The sequence below is a fragment of the Pyrus communis genome, chromosome 14, assembly GCF_041283825.1.
Source record: "Pyrus communis isolate YQ-2024b chromosome 14, ASM4128382v1, whole genome shotgun sequence".
NCBI classification, from domain to species: Eukaryota; Viridiplantae; Streptophyta; class Magnoliopsida; order Rosales; family Rosaceae; genus Pyrus; species Pyrus communis.
In genome coordinates, this window is record NC_142578.1 from 25880001 (window position 1) to 25905000 (window position 25000).

The 25000-nt window shown below is 36.9% G+C and overlaps 2 protein-coding genes and 3 pseudogenes across 4 annotated transcripts; 3 read left to right on the forward strand and 2 right to left on the reverse strand.

The window, feature by feature from the left end:
• Window positions 1-2955, forward strand: part of LOC137713295 (multiple C2 domain and transmembrane region protein 14-like) — a 33617-nt pseudogene extending 30662 nt beyond the window's left edge.
• Window positions 2956-4237: 1282 nt separating this feature from the next.
• Window positions 4238-9484, reverse strand: LOC137713574 (beta-glucuronosyltransferase GlcAT14A). The gene is made up of 4 exons (XM_068452889.2): window positions 8695-9484; window positions 8493-8568; window positions 7838-7953; window positions 4238-4798 (listed from the first exon to the last, which is right to left on the reverse strand). Exons 1-4 carry the CDS (start codon window positions 9197-9199, stop codon window positions 4278-4280), a joined length of 1218 nt encoding a protein of 405 aa, XP_068308990.2. The 5' UTR covers window positions 9200-9484; the 3' UTR covers window positions 4238-4277.
• Window positions 9485-11312: 1828 nt separating this feature from the next.
• Window positions 11313-13488, forward strand: LOC137713704 (uncharacterized). The gene is made up of 3 exons (XM_068453045.2): window positions 11313-11746; window positions 11908-13053; window positions 13148-13488. The coding sequence occupies exons 1-3, from the start codon at window positions 11672-11674 to the stop codon at window positions 13280-13282; spliced, it is 1356 nt and encodes a 451-aa protein (XP_068309146.2). The 5' UTR covers window positions 11313-11671; the 3' UTR covers window positions 13283-13488.
• Window positions 13438-15484, reverse strand: LOC137713705 (uncharacterized; annotated as a pseudogene). The gene is made up of 3 exons (XR_011065327.2): window positions 15019-15484; window positions 13828-14086; window positions 13438-13667 (listed from the first exon to the last, which is right to left on the reverse strand). The product of XR_011065327.2 is annotated as an uncharacterized LOC137713705 (transcript).
• A 5047-nt stretch (window positions 15485-20531) lies between these two features.
• Window positions 20532-23915, forward strand: LOC137711920 (dynamin-related protein 4C pseudogene; annotated as a pseudogene). The gene has a single exon (XR_015955467.1). The product of XR_015955467.1 is annotated as a dynamin-related protein 4C pseudogene (transcript).
• The last annotated feature ends 1085 nt before the right edge of the window (window positions 23916-25000 follow it).

Genomic DNA, 25000 nt, shown 5'->3' on the forward strand with positions numbered 1-25000 from the left:
AGCAACTCGACTTGGAACGAAGACTTGGTGTTTGTAGTCGCCAAGCCGTTCGAGCCGTTTCTGTTTTTTTATCGTTGAGGATAGGATGATCTTCTTCTGAGCTAAGGGTAGGGATGACAACAGTTCGGTTTGGGGACGAAAAGACTATATTCATCCTCATAACCATGAAAATTAACCATACTCATAACCACAAAATAACCATCGGAGATTATCTGTAACCATATTCAACGAGTAACGAATTTTCAATCGGTTATCGGTTATATCCATCTTCGTCAAAAAAAAAATATATATTTATCCAATTGACGCAATATAAATTTTAGTAGATACTAATTTTTCCAATAAATAGCCACATCTAATTACAAAAAACATAACAATATATATTTGAAGTTGTTCATGATAAGCCAATATAATAAATTGGTCCAATAAAAAAGAAAAAGATGACAAAAACAAATACGAAGGAAAGATAAAACATGTAAACTAAATATATGACAACAAAAAAGAAGACAATTATTGATTTAATTTTGCATAATTCTATGGGCTCATAACATATGTAATAAACTGAAAAACTGACGCTAATTGATAATTTGCTTGAATCAAATAACATGAAAAAGAATGAAAGATTACCTATTGAGCTTACAACATGCATCAATTTCTTGATAGTGAGACTCTTGAAGAGAGATAAATCTGATAAACTTGGAATATTTGATAATTGATATATAAAATGATTCAATGAATTAATTTGGTTGAGTATAACAATAAGAGTATTGAATTGATGAGGTTGTTGGTATGCCCCATGTATGATGTTTGGTGCATAATAAAGATAGTATAGGGTTTAATGCATGCATAATGAATTAGTACTATAGGGATATGAATAATTGAACACATTGTGGGCATGATTCCAAGACTTCAAAAAGCAAAATTGAATAAAATATAATATATATATATATATATAATATTCGGATCGGTTCCGGGTATGGATATGGATTGGGTACCCCTATAACCATATCCAAAACCATAACCGAATAAAGTTAACGGTTTTTCCCCATATCCAAACCATACCAGAATTTGCATATCCAAATCCAATCTATTAGGACGATTATCCACGGTTAATGGGTTTAACGGTTAGAATTGACATCCCTAGCTAAGGGTGAGGATCCTCCTAATCAAGCCTATTGGGACATTGAAATTTTATCCAATGACTACAATTGTAACCCTTGGATAAAATTTTAACGGGCAAATGGGCTTGATCAGGATGATCATCACCTTTAGCTTAGGAGAGGATCCTGATCCTTGAGGACGTAACCATTGGACATTCTGTGGGCCATGCCAAGGTACACGTGCCGAGTATTGAGAAGCGGAGTGATGATTGGGCCATGCCAAAGTCTAGGTGGTTCAATTTGGTTGGTGATGAGATGTGTCCTTACGCAAGAAGAATACACCTACGAGTTTGTTTAGAAGGTGGGTATCACGTGCTGGATGAGGCGGCCCACATGATAAGCGACGTTAGAGCGGCGGCAAAGCAGCTGGCAAAATCGCCGATTGGGTTGTTGGAAGTTGGGTTTCAAGGGGCCACGAATTTGCTTTCGGTGAAGACCAAAAATGGCGTGTGTGGGACCACCGATACATACGTGGTTGTCAAATACAGGCCGAAGTGGGTCCGAACATGAACTATTCTTGATCGGTTTAATCCACGCTGGAACAAGCAGTACACTTGGGACGTGTACGACCCTTGTACTGTTCTCACGATTGGAGTTTTTTATAACGAAAGGTACAAGCGCGATGAAGCGGGAAAACTCGAGAAGGATATCCGGATCGGAAAGATCCGTGTGAGACTATCCACTTTGTATATGAATCGGGTGTACATGAGCTCATATTCCCTTACGGTGTTGCTTCCTGGTGGAGCCAAGAAAATGGGAGAGATTGAGATAGCCGTTGGATTCTCATGTTCATCGTGGATTAGTTTGATCCAAGCTTACACGTCACCAATGCTTCCTAGGGTGCAGTACGTACGCCCACTAGGTCCAGCACAACAAGATATTCTGAGGAACTCGGCTATGCGGATTGTCACGGCTCGGCTCGCATGGTGCAAGCCGCCGTTGGGACAAGAGATGGTTCAGTTCATGTTGGATTCTGGCACTGGAGCATGAAGGGATTTTTCAATGTGACCGATACATGAGATGATATACCACGTGTCATTATGTAAATGATGGAATATATGTGTTAAAAAGTTAATAACTTAAAATATAAAATTTCCTACCATTTATATAAAAACATGTGATGCACCCTTCGTGTTCCGTTCATAATAAAAAATTTCTCAAGAGCATGAGGAGAAGCAAGGCCAACTGGTTTCGCGTGCTGGGGTGCCTATCACGTGCAGCTACATTGGCCCTTTGGCTTGATGGAATCTGCACGTGGCTTCATCCTCCCACCACCGTTTTAGTGCACGTACTACTCTTGGCGGTTGTAATTTGTCTGCATTTGGTGTTACCCACTGTATTCATGTATGCCTTCTTCATCCTATTGGTACAGTCGCGGTATCGTCAATTGGGCCCACATAATATGGACCTGAGAATGTCCTACTTCGATGCTGTGAGCCCAGAAGAGTTAGACGAGGAGTTCGACGGGTTTCCATCCACGCGACCGTCAGATATAATTCGTATCCGATACGATCGACTCCAGAGCCTCGGAGGTAGGGCCCAAACGCTTTTGGGTGACGTGGCAGCCCAAGGGGAGCGTTTGGAGGCCCTGTTTAATTGGAGGGATCCAAGGGCTGCGGGAATATTTGTGGTGTTTTGCGTGGTAGCTTCCTTGGTGTCTTACATGGTGCCATTCAAGGCCCTTGTGTTGGGGTCAGGATTCTACTACTTGCGCCACCCATGGTTCCGCGATGACATGCCTTCGGTTCCCGCCAACTTTTTCCGGCAATTTCCGACGCTCTCTGACCAGATTATATAGGGTGATATGGGCCACTCTCTTGGTGAAGTACGTAGCTGCTAGTCAAGTAGCTAGCTGCAAACTGATGATGATTCTTTGTTTTCTTTTTTGTTTTTCATTGGGGTATTTAATATGAACATTAATTTTTTAATTACTCAATTGGAACTTGAAATAATGCACTAAAAAAGGTGGAAGAATAGTGAAGTGACCGTTATTGTCTGTGGGCGATTTCATCTAAATTCAAAAGTATACGATCGAGGAAGTGATCGTAGTATAAATCAGCCTTCACAATACTACAAGTACATGTTGCAAATATGAATCTCACGTCGAGAAAGAGAGACTTTGCATCTGCTCGGCTACTATCCATAGAGTCAATAGGTTTATTGTAAAACCTCTTAACTTTTTTCAGTACAACTACACATCCAATACAAAAAAAAAAGACTTTAATTAAAGGAGAGTCCTTGTCCTTTTTCTCCTTAGCTGGTTAAAGCATTGAAAAACATTAATTTAAAGAGTTTAATTTTTTTGCATTAATTTTGTATGTGGTCTCTGTATGATTTCTATTATTGATTGATATGTATTAAGTTTATGAAAACAGAGTTAACGAAGGTTAAATTTATGGACACGTGTCAATCAATGTTAAAATCTATAAAATGACAACACACAAAATGAATGCAAAAAGATTTGAATTCTAATTTAAACAAATTTTGAACAGGCAAAGTTAAATTATTCAACAAAGTATCGAGTAAACTCTTGTAATAATCAATATTTTTATTGCTTGCTTGTTTAATGTTGCCTAACCCACCAAAGCTCTATATCTTTTTCTTTTGTTGGATATGAACAATAATGAGAGAGGCGAAAGTCAAATAAAAAACCCAAGGCAAGAGGGAATGATTTTAACCAACTAAGTTGCTAACCTCTTACCAAACCGTAAACCCTTAATTAAAAATTATCGTGCAATTGGTCTTGAGTCATTCAAGCACAAGTGCATATCATCTATGTGATTTAACTCAAACAATAAGACGTTAAGAATTGTGTTGGAAAAGAAAAAACACAGTAAACAGATAACAATATAATGTGTTTAATTGCTTGTTTAGTGCCCCTTTATGTGGCATGCTTTAGGGTTTACCTTGGCAAAATAGAAAGAGTACCCTTCAAACTAGGCAATAGAAGTGATTCAATCCTTAAGACTTTGAAGCTTGCTAGCTAACTAGCTATTATCATAAAGATATATAAAAAAATATAAAAAAAATAATAATAAAAAAAGCCCCAAATTTCGAAAAATCATGTAGAGAACACACAATTACAAGCATGCAATTTATTAATTTTGGTTATAAAAAGAATCATCTGCATTGTTGTTTCTTGAAGTTCCTTGTGGAGAGGAGTTTCATTAACAAAGATTTCAACCTCCTAGACCCCGATCCCGGTCTTAAAACGCCATTGTTTTCACTCTGCAAACTCGAGCATACCTTTTGCGTCTTCCCATTACTCCCAGAACACCATCCCCCGTAAGCAAATTGTCCGCGATGTCGTTTAAGAAGGTCGCGATCAATTTTGTTTAGAACAGGGGCATTTTTCTTGAACTTTCTAGCAAATGGACGGTTGCTCAGAATCATTCTTCTGAAATCTCTCAGTCCAAGAGACCTCGGATGCTGCTTCGGAGGTGTATCCCATGTAATGAAATGAAGGTCGTGATTGACGGTGGTGTTCTTGTAGTCTTCGGAGTTGCATATTACTGTCTGGAAGTAGCCTTCCGGTGATGAGACAAAGTTAGTGTAGTAGAGGAGGAGAGTCCTTGGCAGATTGTCCCACCCTACGACGCAATACTCGGCAAAAGATCTTGATAAAATTGTCCAAGCTGAACCTGGAGTGAAAGCAAGAGATCAATATAGATTAATAAGTGTACTGCTTTTTGTTACTTTTATGGTCATTTTAGTAAAAGTGTTGTTATTCGGACCACATTAACAACCCACATTAGCGACCATCTTTAGTACATGTAATACAGAAAGCGTTATTCCTTCAATAAAAGAAATCTCAAATCCATAACCCTAGTCATGGAGAGAGGGAGGTAAGGCCCAAGTGGGGGCACATGCCCCCTCTCATCCCATTTTTTTGCATTACAAATTATTAAATTAATCATTCTCATTTTTTTTACTTTGCAGATTATTCAATTAATCATATTAAAATAGGAAAAATCATCTTCTAGTTTTTAAATGCGCCTCCATCTTGTATATTTTTCTCACGCACTAATGTCTAAACCTTGTTGAGTTGCATGTATTTGGTTTATTAGTACAAATGAGCATTAGATTGTCAACAATTAAAGACAAAATTAGACAATAGAGTAATAAAATTAGGCATTTTGAATTTAATTTTTCAGCATTTGTAAAAGAACTAGCTTTATTTGTCTAAAAAAGGAGCTCAAAATTTTTAAGGTGCCCCCCTCTTAATTAAATTTCTAACTTCGTCCCTAACCCTAGTGACCCTCCAAACAAATATTTCGCAATTTTGAAACATTAGCTAACATGCAGTGTTCAATAACAAACTGAGAGTGCGAACCTAATAAAATCGTGCGAACTTAAACTACGTTCATATAAACTTGCAAATTTGCAAGCAATGGATTTATTTATGTGTTTAATAACAAGTGTATATATTGGAAAATACTACTTCAAAGAGTCTATAGAAGCAAGAGAACACGTGCATCCCAAGCGAAAGCAGTTTATAAAAGAGAGGCCTTATCATTTAGATACGCGGTGCATGCAGATTGCAGGTGTCTGTTGTTTGACGTAGTTCTGCTCCCTCTCCAATGCTTATACTCTTTTTAGTTAACCAATGCTTATTACTCGATCTACACCATATTTCCGCATGCAGTAAAAAGTTTCACCCAGATTTAACAAACCCCCCACCTCACCCCTCCAAATAAGGAAAGTGCCATAAACCAGTTTGGCAAACTCGCCAAAATGATCATCTTCCAAATTCCCAAGTGTAGTTTTAAAGTACGTTGCCAAAATCTGGCAACTATATTATTAATTTGTTATGGTTATTTATCGATTAAAATTTAATTTCTTGAATTTTTCGTGTTACGTTTAAGATGCGTGTAGTGTTGGTCAGTAGTTTGGTTCAGCCAACAATAGTTAGGCAGAGCGGAGAGAAAAATGCCAAAGCATGTTATTAAGTGATGCATAAACATCATGATAAATACGAACTGCCCACTAAACCTACAAGAAGAAGTGGAAATAAAGAAACGGTGAAAGGGACATTCGAAGTTTCCCCAAATGAAAACGACCGCAATTTACATACCGTCCGTAAATTTGATCATCGGTTTCATCTTGTCATGGACTTGTCCTGGGTTTCCAACTGGATTGTTCTCCACCTTGTTTTTTCTGTTGACTTTTTGGTAAGTAGTGGACTAACTGGTTTTTTTATTTTATTTTTGTATAACAATATTTTATGTGGACGATAAAGATTTGAGATAAGTAGTTGAAGGATGGTGTTATATACACTTTTTTTTTTTTTTTACCTCACACACATTCTTGTTAATTTTTGTCTTTTGATCTTCTTCAATTCATCTAATTCGACAACAAAAGTTGAGAGATGTGTAGGAGGTAGCACCACCCCTTCCACCATTGGTTTTCAAAATAACTAGTCTCTTTTTACACGCTTACTCGTGTGGCAATTAGTTATTTTTTATTTTATTATTTATTTTTCTGGTTAATAATATATTATTTATTATTTCGTTGTTTTAGTTTTACTTATTTTTGTTGTTATTATTTTTATTAAATATATGTTGAAGGATAATGAACTTAATTGTTGTGGACTTTTTTTAACCTTTTTTTTTCATCTTTTTGAAAAGAAAAAAAAATAGACAATTTGGGTAATATGAAAGTTTCATCATTTTTGCCTTCTTTCTTTATATATATAGCAATGACAAATTAACAAGTTCATTAAAATTTGATAAATGGTTACCTTGAAAAATATCAAATTTTTTTCTTTGCTAAGGAAATTAAATCTCAATTAGTACGACTAGTTTGCTCATTTAGTTTTAAGATTCTGACATCTAAACTATACACGTCGACTTCCTTTTTCCTAAACTTGAAAAGTACTTATAAGTACTGATCAAGTTCAAAATTTGATTTATAATTTACAAGTAGATGTGAAAATGTGAACCAGGGGACGAAGACAAATGTTATCGACAGAACAGAATGTGTGAACCAATTTCATACAGACAAAGAAAAATGAAAAATGAAAAAGAAGCACAAAAGTAAACTATCACAACAACAAGACGTGTTATCTTTGGATGCTTGTGCTGTACGGAAGAGATTTTTAGCATGTCAGGACACAGCCCATTACACAATTGACAACTTGAAAAAAACTTCCATTAATTTTAGAGAGGTTTAACAATACACTTTCGGTATTATTCATTTTTAACGAAAAATCACATTTATACATTTTCTCAGTACTATTCACTATACCTTTAAAAATTGCTTTTCATTAAAAATGAAGTTTTTTTAGACTTTTCGTTAATTTTTCTTTAATTTTATTATGACGTTTGGTGCCGTATTCTAAGCACAATGAAAAATTGCTCACTGGTTAGAAGTTTGCGTGCTACTACAATAGCAATATCCAAAATAAAAGAAGAAAATATATCTATTTGCTAATTTTCTTTTCTAATTTATAATTATTAACTTAATTAATGAAATTAATCATTTTTAATAAGGAAAACTAATAAAAAAGACTTGAAAACTTTAAATTTTAACGATAAAAACAAAATAAAGGGTAAAGTAAATAGTACTAGGATTGACTTTTTAGTGTAAAAATATGGTTTTTGTTAAAATAAACAATATCGAAAGCTTTTCTTTAAAGTTTTTTTTTTAATAAGAAAAAAATTGGGGAGTTGGGGTTGAACCTGTGTAAAGCTTGAAAGCAGTTGGGAGAGCCCTTTGTTTGATAACCCACCACAACTCTGATTTATTCAGGCTGTACAGTCCTGGGTCTATTACCATTGGCTTCCCTCTCTTATTCCTGCAAAATCACTAATTAGTTTTAACAATATAGGGGTATAGAGGGTACTAATTATTATTTTCATCATAGTAATATTCTAATTTAATAGGCTTTTTAATCAAAATAATTTATGAGAATTGCATAACTTTTCATTTTGGTTTTTAAGATTTGAAATCAATAGAAGTGGTTCCAAGATTGTCCACCATCAATCATTTTGGTTATTGGATGAAAAATTATGTTAAGTAAGGACCAAAATGATAAAATTATCCTTAATTTAATAAACAATAGGTCGCCAAAATTGAGGGTATTTTTGTTATTTTATTTTTATTTTATAGAAAATTTTCACATAATGATCAAAATGATTGATTGTAGACAAACTCAGAGACCAAAATGAGAAGTTATGCAAATCTCATAGAATATTTTGGCTAAAATGCGAATTTAATATAAGGAGCAATAAGCGAAGAGTGGAGAGGAGAATGCAAACGCACTGTTCTAATCAACTTAATTACCGCAAGAACTAAATGATAAATTAACAAACAAAAAAAAAAACAGAGACTCACAGCTTCCAACCCAAGCGACTAGTGTGATGTATGAAATTGAGATCTCTTGGTAAATCAGAAAAAGTATGTATCAGATCTGAAAACAAATTTTAATAATTATGTAAGAATGCAAGAAATTTAAGTAAGAAAAACCCAACACAAAAAATGGATTTAATTGCAGCAAAAACAAAATTAAACAAAAATAAAAAGGCACTCACCATACCATCTTGAGTGATTAAAGGATAATCAGAAGCACTCAGATTGATGAACCAATCCCAATCCCAAGTCCTCAGGAGCAAAGACAATGCATGAAGAGTAGTGGCAAGCATGGTTGGTCCTCTGTAAGTGACCAAATTAGGTTTTCCCAAAACCCAAACATTACCAACTTGCCCAAAAACTGGATCTCCAGCCACAAAGTCAGCAATGTCCCTGTGCTCATCTTCTGGTGCAGCGTAATCCATATGGATTAGATAGTAATTTCCAGGATGGTATAGGGCATACAGCATGCGCTTTAGCTTCATGGAATCGCCTTTGGATGCAGAGATTAGGTAGGAAAATGTCACCGGATATGGCTTGGTGGTGCTGTTGCTGGAAACGGTGGTTAAGTTGAAGTAGTTTATGACTGGCTTGAAGTTGTGGATGGGGATTTTTAACCTAGTTGGGATGTATAGGAGAGAGAAGAGAACTGAAGTTAGGAGGAAAGATATTACATAAACTTTTATGGCCATTGCTAAAGATTTTGGTGATGGAAGAATGTTTACAGAGAGAGAGAGAGAGAGAGAGAGAGAAAGAGAGTGGTTAAAATGGTTAAGGACAGAGAGAGTTCTAATTGTAAAGCCAATGAAGGAGAGATTAGGAAATGTGTTGGAAGTGAAGTTTGGGTTCCTTGCTTTAAAGTGAAGGCGATTTAGATGTGTCAGTCACTGTATACTTGTTGTTGGGTGGGGGAGATCTTTAAGGTTTTAATTAGTTTTCTGGTGATGCGTTGGTTAATTGCTTAGTTTTTTAGCAATGACAAGAACTTAATGAAATGAAGATATTTATGACATGAGTACACCATTATCATGGTGTTATGTGGGTATGATACAATGATATATGTAAGTTTTGTTTTCACGTAACATTGTATTATTAGAACAGAACATTATATTAATAGTGTAGTCAATATATTTGTGCTATTGTTTTTGATAAAGCACTAAAAGTTTGACAAATGTGTTTTGTTTGACTGTGTAACTCATAATATTTACGTTATGTTTTGGTGAGAGATTTCCAAGTTTCAAGTGATTGAATTTTTCCTTGTTCTATTTTGCAGATTTAGACCTTTAGGTTCAGCTTTAGAGGGATTAGGTTTCATGTCCTCCTCCCCTCTTTTTCTTGTATCTTTGTTGCTTTTGTTTCTACAAGGGTAAGGTTTATGTCACCCTTTCTTTTCATGTATTTTTATTCTTTTTTCTTGTATTATGAGGGGTTAGATTTATGTCCCCCTTGACTAGGTATACTATTTTTTTCGATATCAATAAAACTTCTCTCTTTCCATCGAGGTTTTCTAAAAAAATAAATAATAATAATTGAATTTGAGGCCAAGTTAATGGGGATGAACTACACACTATTATATATGAGAAATTAGAAATGCATTTCATAAACATTAATACAAAACAAGTGAGAAAATTTGGCAAATGACTACTTGAAGTCAATCATTTACAAATTCATTGCACATGCCTTTGCAAATGCTCATGACGAACATTTCTAATTCCCTCTATCCTATTGTTTATGCCAAATTATGGACCAACGAGATAGAGACTAGTGAAACCACACAAACACACAACAACTTATAGTTCACATGAATTTGGGGTAATCCACATTTAGTTGTTTCTTCGGTTTTCATCATGAGAGCCTTTAAGGGTGCCCTTTGAAAGAACAAAACTTGGACTCAACCTCCTTTAGTGTTTTTTTTTTTCAAATTTTTTCTTTTTTACATATTTTTATATTAGGCCCAAAATGGGGCCCAAAAATAAGGCCAAAACCATGTACCAACAAAATATATAGTAGCTCAACTTCACCATAGCATTTCTTGGCAAGTAGTTGTAGTTGGCACCTTAAAATTGAACTGCCCCCAAATACTGTTGAAGGGCAACCCTGTAATTATGTCTGCCCCCAAAGTGGTTACAAATCAGTTAGCAGCTGAACCAAACAATTCTCTCTCTCTTTTTAACAGAATAAACAACTTTTTTTCCCAAAAGAAAAAGAGATAGAAAATCCGTCCGGAACAAAAAAAAAGTAGCCCAACTACTTCACGAGAGAAAACACAGGGCCAGCCAGAAGTTGTTTTAATTCTTGCGCAGCACGTCACCATTGCTGACCTACCTAATAACCCTAATTAGCAATAGTGAGGGTCCTCGCCGGATCCTCTTTGTGAGAATTTCGGGATCCTCCAATCACATATATTCATCGTACATTGTGCGATCAGAAATTATTGTAAATTTCTTTATTTAAAATTGAATATAAACAGTATCTGACGAAAATTAACCGCACAATATACGATCAACGAATGTGATTGGAGGATTCTCGGGATCCTCACAAAAAGGATCAGGCGAGGATCCTCTCTCAATTAGCAAAACATAAACGCCCACGTGGCAGCTAACCAGCACATGATGCCAACAGTGACAGTACGTGACCAACAAGTTAATCTGAACTCAAGAAAAATTGTCGTAGTGTAAGACTCGGTCAGTCGTCTTTTTAAATCGAATCTCGGAAATTTCCATCCATTTGATGATTTGTTGAATCTTGGAGGCAAAGAAAGCGACAGTCGAATTGGGAGCCATTGAAATACATAAGTACTTGTACTCTCTCTCTCTCTCTCTCTCTCTCTACCCCCTACAGATAATTAGAAGAAAGAACACAGTCCTTGCGGTTGACCTCTTTCCGATATCATTTTCGTCTGTCTTCGTTGGTCTTGATATATCCGGTTCGGTTTCTGTGGATGCAGACGCAAGAACTTAGCAACAATCCAACTGAAACAACCACGGCCGAAGAATTTCTGTGAACACAACCTAGGATTAGTTTAATTCGAAGGCCGGGGCGCGTCTGATTTTGTTGAAACTTGGAGGCAAAGGAAGTGGTAGAAACCATCCCAGAATTTCTGTAAGAGAAAGGACAGTTGAATTCGGAATTTCGACGCGATTAAGGCATATGTGCATCGAGTTATGGCAAGTTTAGAGACCACCACGAACATCCACATGCAAGTTCAAGTCAGACCTTCATCCGTAAACCAAATCAAGGTTCTCTCTCTAACCCAAATTCTTGTTTCTTTCTCTGGCTTTCATCTCTGTCACCAATTTTTCTTCTTTCTCACTGCATCTTTCTCTGTAATATAGATTTTGTCGGTTTTCGTTGATCTTCTTGTTCATTGATATATCCAGTTCGTTTTCGGTGGATGCAGACGCAAGAACCTATCGACATTCCAACCGAAACAACCACGGCAGGACAATTCCTCAGGAGGCTCTTTAAACTTCTTTTTTACTTGCACTTGATTTTCATCACCATCTTCGTAATCTTCCTTACGCTCTATGGCCTTATCTTCACCACTCGCACTCGCCATTTCCGACCCCTCGAGTATTACCCTCCATTGCTCACTGCAATTGGGTGTTCTGCAACTGTTGCTTTCATATGGCAGTGGATCACTAGCTCAAGCCCTTCAAAAGCCATCCAGGTAGCCTTCTCGCTCAGCCCTCTGCTAACATGCGCAGTTGGTGTACTACTTATATACATAAGTTCTCGTGTAAGTTTGGCAGCGGGTGTGATTGCCATCGTTTGTGCCCTCATTCAGTCTCTGTATGGCTGTTGGGTCAGTCCCCGTTTTAACTACACCATTCGAGTTTTATCAGTTTCCACTGCTTTTCCTCCTCCGAAAACTACAATACTAGTCATTCAATCAATTTTCGTCAGCATTCTTTACTTGTGTCTCTTGGTTGCCGGCATTGGAAGAGCCACTGCCATCAGAAGTAGTTGGAAGGCCCTGTTCATCGCTGTAATCTTGCTAAGCATGGCATGGACGATGCAGGTAATCAAGAACACGCTGCTAGTTACCATCTCACGAATCAAGTATATGAACTTCGCATTTGGAATAGAGATTGACACACGTGAGGCTTCCCGCGACACCATTAAGCACTTTACTGGGAGTATTTGCATCGGCTCCATCTTGGTTCCGGTTCTTGGGGTTGTTCGCGGCTCAGCCCGAGCCATGAAACTGACTGCAGGGGACACCGACGAGTTTCTGTTTTCGTGTGCCAACTGCTATTCAAGAATGGCTTCGACGCTGGTGATGTACGGGAATCGCTGGGGTTTTGTGCACGTTAGTGCGTATAATAAGGGGTTTGTGCAGGCATCATCAGATACTTGGGAGAAGTTCGAGAACGAAGGACTGAAAGAATTAATCGACTCCGATCTCACCGGATCGTTCTGTTTTCTTTCTGGGGTGGCAGTAGGTGCAATCTGCAGTCTAGTGAGCGGGACCTGGGCTCTTATAATTCACAAAAGCTATGCTACAGAAGTTTCGATATACGCATTCTTCATCGGATATTTCATGGTAAAAACTCAGCTGTAATTATCCTTCCTCAGTTAACTTAGCAATATCAAAACACTAATGTGTTCTAACTTCGGCTTTGATGTATGTGATTTAGTGTCGGGTTGCTATGGCATGGCCACAAGCATGTGTTTCGTCTTATTACGTGGCGTATTCTGAGGATCCACAGAGCGTTAGATTTGATTCGACCATACCTGCTCGTATTGAAGAGCTCCAGAGATTCCAAGCATAAGAACCGCAAGCTATCAACAAGTGATCAAGCCTATCGCAGGAGCGGTCGAGTAGGATCCTCTGCATCCAGTTTTCTAGTCGACTAGTAACAACATACAGTTTTCTGTAAATGATATGTAGTTCTGAACATTCAACACGATAAAGGGCACATAAATCTGAGGAAGAACACCATTTCAAAGAGTAAATGAATCAGATGCATTACTGTTACACTTAATGTAAACTCATCGTGGAATCAGCTACAAAAAATTCGAGAAAGCGTCATGGCTATAATACAAGTTACTTGCACATACAGCAAATTCAAGGAAGATAAGCGAACCAGTATGGTAATCCTAGACGCCCGCGGCCACCACATTCTGAACACATAATGTTGCCACTTCCCCCGCAACCTACATGGAGCAACAATCGCGTTAGCAAATTCTCATTGGCCATATATAGTATATACTCAACTGAACCTATAAAACTTTAATAATTGACAATCAAGTGCAAATATTGTTTTCTTTTTCAAATCAACAAATGTACTCAGTTATGAGAAGATGAGCTAATTACCGAGGCAGCGAACTTTGACAAGAATACCCTGGCTCTCCAGTATTGAATCAACATACAGGCCAGAACCAGAACAAGTGGTGCAAAGGACTGCGCCTTTAGCTTCACAGTCAAAACATCGGGTATTGTTTCCAATGATTTTCTCAGTCAAAGACATCCCAATAGGCTTCTCGATTCTCCCTTCCGGTACAGACTTATCATAACAAAACAGAGATTCAAGACTACTTCTTTGTTTATCCGCATCTCCAGCTGAGCACCCAGCCTACAACATCAAATAAACGCTGAATAAGATACATACCTATCTAACTCATTGAAAAGTTTTATTTCCCTTCGGAATTCATTATCTTATTTCATCATTTTCCGTCAATCACGCGACATTCTCACATTTACTCATTCAGGATAACAATTCATCTCAATGCACATTTCGTGTAGTTAAGAACCAAAAAAGACCCCCAAACGAGCTAGATATTATCCTAGGTAAGGCCTCCTTTCAATTAAGGCAGTATGATTTCAACAGTTTTAAACAACATCTTCGTCAATTGGAACTTAACGGAGACTTACAAACTAGGTAAGGCCTCGAAGTTTTCTCAAAAGATAATGTTCGCCTCAGCTTTTGATAAAAAGACAACCCTTTTCATTTACTTCCAATCCCTAACCTCAACATTCCTCACAGAGATAATCTTGGTCACACTCTTAAAATGACCGAGAAACTGAGAAAAGCTTATACGCCATCAAATCAAATCAAAACACCTCAGTCATAGCGAGCTCCAAATGCTCGACGAGGTTATGAATCAAACTTATGAAAACATGCACCTCTATTAGTAAATGAACTTCCTTTAATCCATTTCCAATTAGAAACAGTTAAAAATCAACTCTTGCTACAAATCATTAGCAGCAAATAGGAAAAAAAGATAAGTAACAATTGAAGAAGCATCATTCCCATCAACAACAATTTGTAAGTGTCATTTGGTGGAACCACATTTATCAATAGTAAAATGCAACCAACATCAGAGGTTATTTACTAAAAAAATTCCCAACTCACAAATACAAATACAAAAATTGATACAGAATCAGCGCATCAAACTAAAAGGTAAAAGAAAATTAAACATAAATAAACAGCTCAAGATATAAATTCCAGGAAAAAATAAAATAATACGCAGGAAAAGAGAGAGAGGTGAAGAAACAGAGGCCTACCCCATGTGAAGAAGAATGAGAAACAGAGCCGTTGGGAGAGATGGCGGCAGTAAATTTTGCGATCGACCCACCACGTCTGAGATGAAACCCATATGAAAATTGTCATGGATATCCAACTTTGTCGAAGAAACAGGGACGACAGTAATCAAAGACGCCGTATTTGCAGCAGCAGAAGCAGAACCCATTTGATCAAATTTGAAATCTTTGATATCAACTTTCACATATAGAAATTACAGGGAGAGAAAGACTGAAGAGAATAAAATAATTTGTAACAATTAAATGAGTAAGAAGAAGAAACTTCGGTGTAATCGACGACGACGAACTGGGTTGTGAAACTCTCTTCAGATTAGTTGTTGGTTTGTTGGTGTCGTCGAATAGTTTTCTTTGGGCTTGAGGTGGTAGATGGGTGAGGTTTACATGCTTCGGTTCAAGAAGAGTTGCCCTTTGGGTCAAGCTCGACCCAATAAGTAGAGGATCCGAACCACACTCGTTTGAAACGGGTCGTGTTTGATTATTTTGGAATGGATATTTCTTTCCAATTTCAAGTACATTAAGGTAGGTCTTACAATTTCTTGCATGAAATCTATACAAAACAACATGAGAAAATGAAAGATTTGGGGATATCTCAACAAGTAGGTGGTTATTGGGTCATCGGGTCATGTCTAGACATTAAAAATCTATTTGGTAAGACAATATCTTTACCATGTTTGGGCATTATGCATGCTAATTTCTTACATAACCTGCTACCTAGACACGAAAATGATAAATGAGTTTAAATTTCAAAAAACAATTAATAAGAACGACACACCATAAATATGTTTATGAATGTATATAGACATGAAAAAAAAAATAAAAGAGGTGAAAGTTATCCAATTCTTTTTTTTTGGTACAGGGAAGGGCAAATCCTGAAAGTTTTCCAATTCAATAGTCTTTGAATATAAAAGTTATCTAATTCAATATATTAAACCAGCCATATGTTAAGAAATGGCTAGCTTTTCAAATTTAGGAAATAAGATCTCTACTTGTGTTTTTGGGATTTCCCAACGAAATTATACCCTTTTGGTATGAATAGTTTATGGATGTTCTTATTTGGATAAATCAAATGTGAAAAGTGGTGTAAAGAAGGCAAGAATATAGGGCATGTGATAGATCTATTTTCCTTCTATATTTTGTACTTTTACTTTACTGTCCAAAATAAATTAAATACTATCATTTTGAGTTGAATATCAAAAATGAAGTATATTTTATAAAAAATAAATTAAACGATGATGCTTACAAATAAATATGTTAGCGTAGAAAATGGAACTAACACAAGATTAATTAAATATAATAAACTGCCTATGCAGAATGCAGAATGCAGTTTTCTGTTTTCGTTTGTATTTTTGGCTACTTTTCTCATGTTTTTGTTTGTGTGACCGGTATATTAGGTGATACATAACTTAAAAAATAAAATTTTCAGCCACTTACATAAAAACACGTGGTGTACCACCGTATTCTCGTCACAATGAAAAATTTCTCATCATTTGGGACCTGGTGATTTGCGAATCTATTTGCATGGTTTGATACGACTAGGGTTCGGAGTTTAGACACTTGGCCTTACTCTTCTTTGCCACGTACCTAGCTTGTGATTAATAATGAACGAGGATCCTCTCCATATCCTCTTTGTGAGGATTCTGGGGATTCTCTAATCACATCCGTTTATTGTATATCGTGCGGTTAGTTTTCATCAGGTACTGTTTATAATTAATTTTAAATAAAAATATTTACAATGATTTCTGGCAGCACGATATACGATAAACAGATGTGATTAAAGGATCCCTAAGATCTCACAAAGAGGATCCGGAGAGGATCCTCTTTCATTAATAATTACTTGATCTAGAAAATCATGACTAATTTTTTTGAGAAAATGAAATGCTAAGAAGACTCTCTCAAAAGTATGACTCTCTATAAACTTTCCTTGTCTAATTATATCACGGGCAAAATATTTTTGATGAAAATAATTTTGAAATCAATTTCTTACTAAAAAATACCAATGAATTCCATAAAAGTACTTAAAGTGTTCATAAAAAAAGCACATAATTCGTGCCTTTTTGCATGAAGCACTTATTATGTGCTTTTCGTATGAAATACTTCAAATATTTTTTGAGCTCAAAAACATTTTTTTTTTAAAAACCGCTTTCAGTCATTTTAATTCCGAATGAGTCCTAAATTGTTAGGTGCTCTCAAATCCATCGGTAATTTTTTTTATATTTTAAAATCAACCCCATAATCTTATTAAGACAAAAATAGAAATACAAATGAGGGGGACATAAAGCCAAACCTCATTGATGGAAATAACATAGCAAGTAACACGATAAGAGAACTTACAAAGAAAATATATGATAAAAATCATCTGAAATGATAGCTGGTACTCGTGATTTGCACCAAAGTTAGCTAAGGCATCGGCTATACAGTTGCCCTTGCGAAAAATATGGGAAACAAAAACATGCATATGTTGAATCTGCCACAAGCAATTGCTCCAATCAACATGCAAATACCAAGGAATAATAGAACTAGGAGAGTTTAAGTAGTGCATCACCATAGTTGAGTCCGTCTCCAACCAAATGTGATGCCATTCACGCACACAGGCAACTCGAATAGCCTTAATTACAGCAAGAACCTTAACTACAATCAAACTACAAAAATTTGTGGACAACGCAAAAGCACCCAAAGAAATACCTTGAGAATCCCGAAATACACCACCATAACCTGTACAGCCTGTAGACTTGAATGACCTATCAGCATTTACCTTGATCCACCCCACCATAGGAGGTTTCCATACAACATGAATGAAACACATGGCAGTAGACAACAAAGGAGAAACGCCTCAAGTCTGAAAAATAGGAGCACTTGATGCAGAAGGAACCGAAGAAAAAACCAAAGAAGCAAATTCTTTAGAACACGTAAGAATCCTAGCCTTGGCATGAGCCATACATAACTTAGCACCCTCAAAACGAATCTTGTTTCGTAGAGACCATATGCTCCAAATAGCATTACAAACAACAAGCACCCACAAACGGCAAGAAGAGGAAGACAAAGCAACAAAGAAAGCGGTTGAAAAAGATTATCCAAGGAACCACATTGTACATATGGTCGATTAAAGAGGAGTGACAAACCAATTCCAAATTTCTTGAATAAATTGGCACTCCAAAAATAAGTGCGAAACAGTCTCTGCTAGAATTTTGAATTGTATGTAAATGATATTTGTATATATACATCTTAGCCAAACTATTGATTTTGGTTATAAAGTGTTTTTAAAAGTCATGGCGAATTGTAAGCGATGATTTAAAAAATGAAAAGAAATTTGGTAATTTTATGGGACTGCACATATATCATATATGGACTATTAAGGGTGTGCCCATTGGAATAGTCGAAAATTAAGAAGGATGTGTGAGAAGTAAAAATGAGTGTGTGGATAGTACTACCCTAACATTAAAATTAAGAAACATGTCCAAAGTCACGTTACAGAGTGAACATACTACAATTATTTCTCATTAAAAATAAAGCGAAATTTAGTTTAAAATTTTGATCTCGCTAACATTACTCTTACCTCAAAATATGACAGCAACACATGTGAGCTTTTTTACAAGAATAATTTTCCCACTTGACTCTGGATGAGTTATGGTAAAAATTCAATTCATTAGAACTTGTAAAACATGTCCTCCCCGCTTCATAAAAAACAAGTTGTAGTCAACGAAATTCTTATACTAGATCGTATAGAAGGTCTTGGAGCACGTAATACCTTCACACACAAAAAGTAAAGTCTGATTAGTAAATTAACAAAATTATAGTTTGTGTGATATATGTGCATGCACACCCCTAATAGTTCAAGTGGTGATTGTGATTAGGCATGACACTTTGAATTAGCTTTTTTATTAAAGACCTGCCCTCGCAAAAAATAAAATTGAGACAGTAACATGTTGTTTTCTTTTTATTTGTTTCTTTAAGTATCAGCTGTAAGGCAAGAGATCTGGTTTGCCCAAAAGGATGAAATCAACATTAAAAATAACCATTAGATGAACTGATATAATAATAAATTAAAAGAAACAAACAAAAAGTAGTGTTCTAAAAACGGCCTAGGCGGCTGCTTAGGCATTAGGCAGTGAAGACCCGCTGTGATTTAGGGAAAATTGTTTTGAAAAATCGGCCTGGAGCTAGGCGGTCCTAGGCGGCACCTAAGCAGTGCGGCTTCTGGGCGGTCCTAGGCGGATTTGATTATTTATTTATTTATTTATTAATTGTGTGCTTTTTTATTTTTAAGTTTTATGGTGGTATACTTATGGAAATAGTGTACCTAATTTACAAAAGATGGATTGACTACAAGTTCATCCAATTGTGAAATGAATTGAAGAACTTTTGAGGGGATACATACAAAAAAGAAGAAGAAATAAACTAGATACAATAACGTTAAATAGTTGAATCTAAGTCCAATTCAAAGCAAGGATCATGAATAAGAAGAATTTAGTCTATCATCAAAGAATACTCCTCATTATGATTATATGCTTACTGTTTTTTAAATATTGAACTTGTTGGATGATGTACTTTGTATATTCTTCTACTTCTATTTTTGTATTTTGTCATTCTTTTATTATCCATACAAGTATAGTTTTTTTTTTTATTTTTTTTATTTAAGTGTAAATAGGCACTTATTTACAAGATATATAATAAATTTACATAAATCCGCTTAGGCGCTAGACCCATACCCGTCGCCCGACTAACGCCTAACGTTTTTTTATAACCTTGAAAAAGAAGAAATAAAAAACATACATACAACGTGCTTTAAGCCGAATCAGAAGTAAATATATATGCTAGTTAATCTCCATAAGTAATAATTATGCTATACATTATCTTGGCCGCAACCTCAGTTTCCTTGAGCATTTTTATGCTTATTCAGCTTCTCCCGCTTCCTGGCTATCGCCGGTAACTCCTTCAGCATCCTCTCAATCCCACCACCACAAGGACCCATCAGTTCATTGACAATCTAAAAATAGGGTAATATATAGGATAATAATGACTCATCAAGCAACACCTTTGGTTTGGTAAATTTTGAAAGACCGTGAGGCCAGTGGGGGCACGCTGCTCATCTCAGCATAAAAATTATATTGGCTATTGTCATCGGTTATCTGAATGGATAGTAAAGTTTATTTGAAGTCCCAATAGCACCCATTATCATTTGATTTAATACTCGTTAGGGTTTGAAACTCCAAAGGAGCGCATGGGATGTGGTTTGCAGAACGTTTAAAAGTCCAAAGCACAACTCTATCGGCATGCGGTTTTGAAACGGTTGGTTGTCATTTACTTCGATTCATATTCCAATTCCACAAATTAAATGCTGCAGTATTCCATAGGTTTGCTGAACAATTATATATACTACTAGGAGCCCTTCTGCGTAAGGCACTTACTAAAACCAGCTTTCTTACTTCTTCCTGACTAATATCTTCTCTATCAAGTAATCATCTTGCCACAATTCAGAAATGAGAGGAGCAAGGCACAAGAAATCGAGTTCTACAGTTCAAACTGGGGAAGGCTCCCTTGCAATGGTTCAAGCAGAACTAGACGTAATACCTCTCAACACCGCACCTATTGTGTCGTCCTACAATGACAAGATCCGTCCTCTTCTGGATGCGGTAGACAAGTTACGCAACTTGATGGTGATGGATGAAGGAATTCAGCTGCCAACGATTGTGGTGGTGGGTGATCAGTCATCCGGCAAGTCAAGCGTGCTCGAATCCTTGGCCGGTATCAGCCTCCCTCGGGGCCAAGGCATCTGCACGAGAGTGCCTCTTATAATGAGGCTGCAACACCACTCGAGTCCTCAGCCTGAATTTTCCTTGGAGTACAGTGGCAGAGTTGATCGTACTGATGAAGAAAATATTGCCGAAGATATTATGAAAGCTACAAGTTCTATTGCAGGGGGAGGTAAGGGAATTTCTAACACCCCACTGACTTTGTTGGTGAAGAAGAATGGGGTTCCGGATCTGACTATGGTTGATCTTCCGGGTATCACTAGGGTTCCGGTCCAAGGTCAACCAGAAAATATTTATGATCAGATCAAAGATATGATCATGGAGTATATTAAGCCGGAAGAAAGTATTATTCTGAATGTATTGTCTGCTACGGTGGATTTTACGACGTGTGAGTCAATCCGGATGTCACAAAGTGTGGATAAAACTGGTGAGAGGACGCTCGCTGTGGTTACGAAAGTGGACAAGGCACCAGAAGGACTACTTGAGAAGGTCACTGGAGATGACGTTAACATTGGTCTTGGTTATGTCTGTGTAAGGAACAGGATTGGTGACGAAACTTATGAGGAGGCAGGGGCGATGGCTCATGAATTATTCCAAACCCATCCGCTGCTTTCGAAAATTGACAAATCCATTGTCGGTATTCCAGTTTTAGCACACAAGCTAGTCCATATTCAAGCAAACAGCATAGCAAAAAATTTACCCGATATAGTGAAGAAGATCAATGACAGGCTGAATTTTTGCATTATGGAACTGAATAAAATGCCCAAGAGTCTTTCGTCTGTTGCTGAGGCCATGACGGCCTTTATGCAAATCATTGGCTTGGCTAAGGAATCGCTTAGGAAGATTCTTTTGAGAGGAGAATTTGATGAGTATGCGGAAGACAATCGCATGCACTGCACTGCTAGATTGGTTGAGATGCTCAACCAGTACTCGGATGAACTTCACAGATGTCCTGAAAGTGATGCAAAGAGCAACTTCTTGATGGAGGAAATCAAGATCTTGGAGGAGAACAAAGGTATTTCACTTCCGAACTTTCTTCCGCGCAATGCTTTCCACATTATCTTGCAGAGAAAAGTGAATGGAATTTCAAGTATTCCGATTGCATTTGTGGAACAAGTGTGGAGCTACATTGAAGAGGCGGTTATTTCTGTCTTGATGCGTAATTCGGAGAACTATTATCAGCTGCAGCTGTCAGCAAGGCGTGCCGGCCATAATCTAATGGCCAAGATGAAGGAAAGGTCAATCAAGTGGATGCTGGAGCTTGTAGAGATGGAAAAGCTGACAGATTATACATGCGACGCTGATTATGTTTCCGAATGGAACAAGTTGATGGCTACTCAAAATTCATTCGTTCATGGAGTCTTAACTGACGAGAATAAACCTTCTATCATAGCCATAGAAGGCATCGGGGAAGTTGAAGTCGGTGTTCTGAGGAAGTATCCGCATGTTTTAGCTCAAGCTTATGACCTTAAAATGAGAATGGCTGCCTATTGGAAGGTTGTTTTGAGGAGGTTTGTGGACTTCATGGCATTGCACTTGCAGCTGTCTGTTTTTAACCTTGTGAACAAAGAGATGGAAGCTGAGATTGTGAACGAGTTGATGGGACCTTACTGCGGGGGAATCGAGAGGATGTTGGAGGAGTCGCCGGCAGTGGCAGTGAAGCGTGAGAAGCTTAACAAAAGCATAAAAAAGCTGAGGGATTCTATGGAGGTAGTGGCCAAGATAATGGACAGCATTATCACTTATGGGGATTAACTAACTTGACAACTAGTTTTCAGGGTACTAAAACATGGTCTAAATAAAAGTATGCAGCCTTTTTTCTTATGTCGTTGGTTGTTTGTTTGTCAACTTTTGTTTCAAGTTTTTTCGTTTCCTTTGTGTTCTTGTTATGTGGTAATTGTATGTTCTGGTAATCCTTGTCGAGTTTAATGTTTCCAATGAAATTTAACTGCAAACTCATCCTAACAGCAGTCAACTCCGATATTTTGTTTTCTGTTTTCTGCTTTCAATGCCTTTCATTGAATTTGACAGTGAGCCTTTGTGACTAATCTGACAGAAAAACTTAGGAACTTAGGTAAAGAATCCGACACGCATTGTATAAACCCTAATTGATAAGAAAACCACCTTCGTCAAATTTTCTAATTTTCGATGTTAAAGTTGTAATAACCTGAAAGTGAATATGGAAATACTATTACTTTCCTAAGATAAATAAACTTGTTTGCCGGTTTATATATCTTCTCAGTTCTCCCCAGGAAATGTTATCATCTTAAAAATAAAAAATAAACATATATATGTGTGTATGTGTGTGTCTTCTCCCTTGTATCCCTTTTTATCTTGCAATTCTAGTAGAAATTAATTAAACAACCAAAAACGCAACTTCTTTACTGATAAAGAAATCCAAGATCCTTAGAAGAAACCTTGCTAGATTATAACAATCTCAGGAAGTAAAGTATCCCCTCACTCATTAAATCTCTCTTGTTTTCGCTTGTACAACAGTAAAAGAGGAAGTTAAAAGAGCACGTCACTTTCAAAGAATCTAACTTTTTTGGAATTAGACAAATAAATGTTTCATTTGTCACCGCATTTATTATCCCTGTCTCAAAGAACTCCTCCATGACCTTCAAAATATCCACTTTCAAGAATTCCCAACAATGTTGAAACATTTGCAAGGAATAACCATCTGGTCCTGGCGATTTATCCCTTCCACAATCAAAGACTGCTCTTTGTACTTCCGATTCCTCAAAAGGCCTCTCAAGCCAAGCTGCCTCAGATTCACTTATTGAGGCCTAATTGATGCCTTCCAAGCCCCAACATGCCCCTTCGTTGCTACTAAACAGGGACTTGAAGAAGTTAACGATATGTTTTTCTCTCTCTTCTGCCCCTGTCATCCACTTCCAACCTTTCTATATAGTTTCTCTTCCTTCTCCCACTTGCTATTCTATGGAAAAATTTAGTATTACCGTCCCCTTCTTTAGCCCATTCCACTTTACCTCTCTATCTCCACTTCACTTCTTCCTTATAAGCCAGATCTTCCACAAGGAAAAGTATGTGCTTTCACTTTCACTTTTCACTTTTAATAAATTGTTATAGTTTCTTCTCAAAAAAAAAAAAAAAAAATGTACTTCTGAACGTACAGTTTTCTAGTCGACTAGTAACAACATACAGTTTTCAGTAAATGATATGTAGTTCTGAACATTCAACACGATAAAGGGCCATAAGATCTGAGGAAGAACACCATTTCAAAGAGTAAATGAATCAGATGCATTACTGTTACACTTAATGTAAACTCATCGTGCAATCAGCCACAAAAAATTAGAGAAAGCGTCATGGCTATAATACAAGTTGTTGAGAATCAATGTCAAAATTAGGTATGGTTGAGTGGAAAGTTAGACAATGTTAGGTATGGTTGAGTGGAAAAAATTAGGTGCAATTAATGGGTTTTGAGGGGTAGTAAATAATCTTAGTTTAATTAAGTGTGTGGTGTAGCTTTCATTTGGTTTGCTATAAATACCCAAGTCCCCAAGCATTGTATATCATCCAAGGGAAAAACAAAGCCTAGAGCTAAATAAGAAAAGCTTTGCTAATTAGTTTGTTTTGTGAGCTTTCTTTAAGAGTGTGCTCTATTTTCTTCTTCTTGGGATCATTAGAGTTATCTTGGATACTCTTCTTATTCAACAATTGGTATCAGAGCCAGGTCGGTCAGGGATCGTTCTTGGTAGAGCATTGGTTGTAAAGTCTCTTGAAATTCCGAGTATGCTCTGTGGTTGCAGTTTTGACTGATCTTCCACATCAGAAAAGATTTCTTGAGATTATTGCTGGGGTTATCACAAACCTTGAGAGGGAGCTTCTTTGTGTCGAGAGTAGTGTATTACTCTGCACGGTAGTCACTCAAGCTTGTTCGGTGTAGTCAAAGTCTTGCCGATACGATGGGTGATCTTCAAGTTGTTGGAGGAATCAAGAAGCTCAACAACCAAAACTATAACACGTGGGCAACGTGTATAGAGTCTTACCTTCAAGGTCAAGACTTGTGGGAGGTTGTCGGTGGTAGTGAAGTTACACAACCGGCAGCGGAAGATGCTAACGACGTCTTGCGGAAGTGGAAAATTAAAGCAGGCAAATCAATGTTTGCCTTAAAGACCACAATAGAAGAAGAAATGTTGGAGCACATTTGGGATGCCAAAACGCCAAAGGAAGCA

Coding starts and splice junctions, on each gene's coding strand:
- LOC137713574 (XM_068452889.2), bottom strand. CDS start 9,199: ATGGCCATAAAAGTTTATGTAATATCTTTCCTCCTAACTTCAGTTCTC. Junction 7,954..8,492: donor AGTCGCTTGGGTTGGAAGCT/GTGAGTCTCTGT, acceptor GTGATTTTGCAG/GAATAAGAGAGGGAAGCCAA. Junction 4,799..7,837: donor TGCTTTCAAGCTTTACACAG/GTTCAACCCCAA, acceptor CTTTCACTCCAG/GTTCAGCTTGGACAATTTTA.
- LOC137713704 (XM_068453045.2), top strand. CDS start 11,672: ATGGCAAGTTTAGAGACCACCACGAACATCCACATGCAAGTTCAAGTC. Junction 11,747..11,907: donor CATCCGTAAACCAAATCAAG/GTTCTCTCTCTA, acceptor CGGTGGATGCAG/ACGCAAGAACCTATCGACAT. Junction 13,054..13,147: donor TCTTCATCGGATATTTCATG/GTAAAAACTCAG, acceptor TATGTGATTTAG/TGTCGGGTTGCTATGGCATG.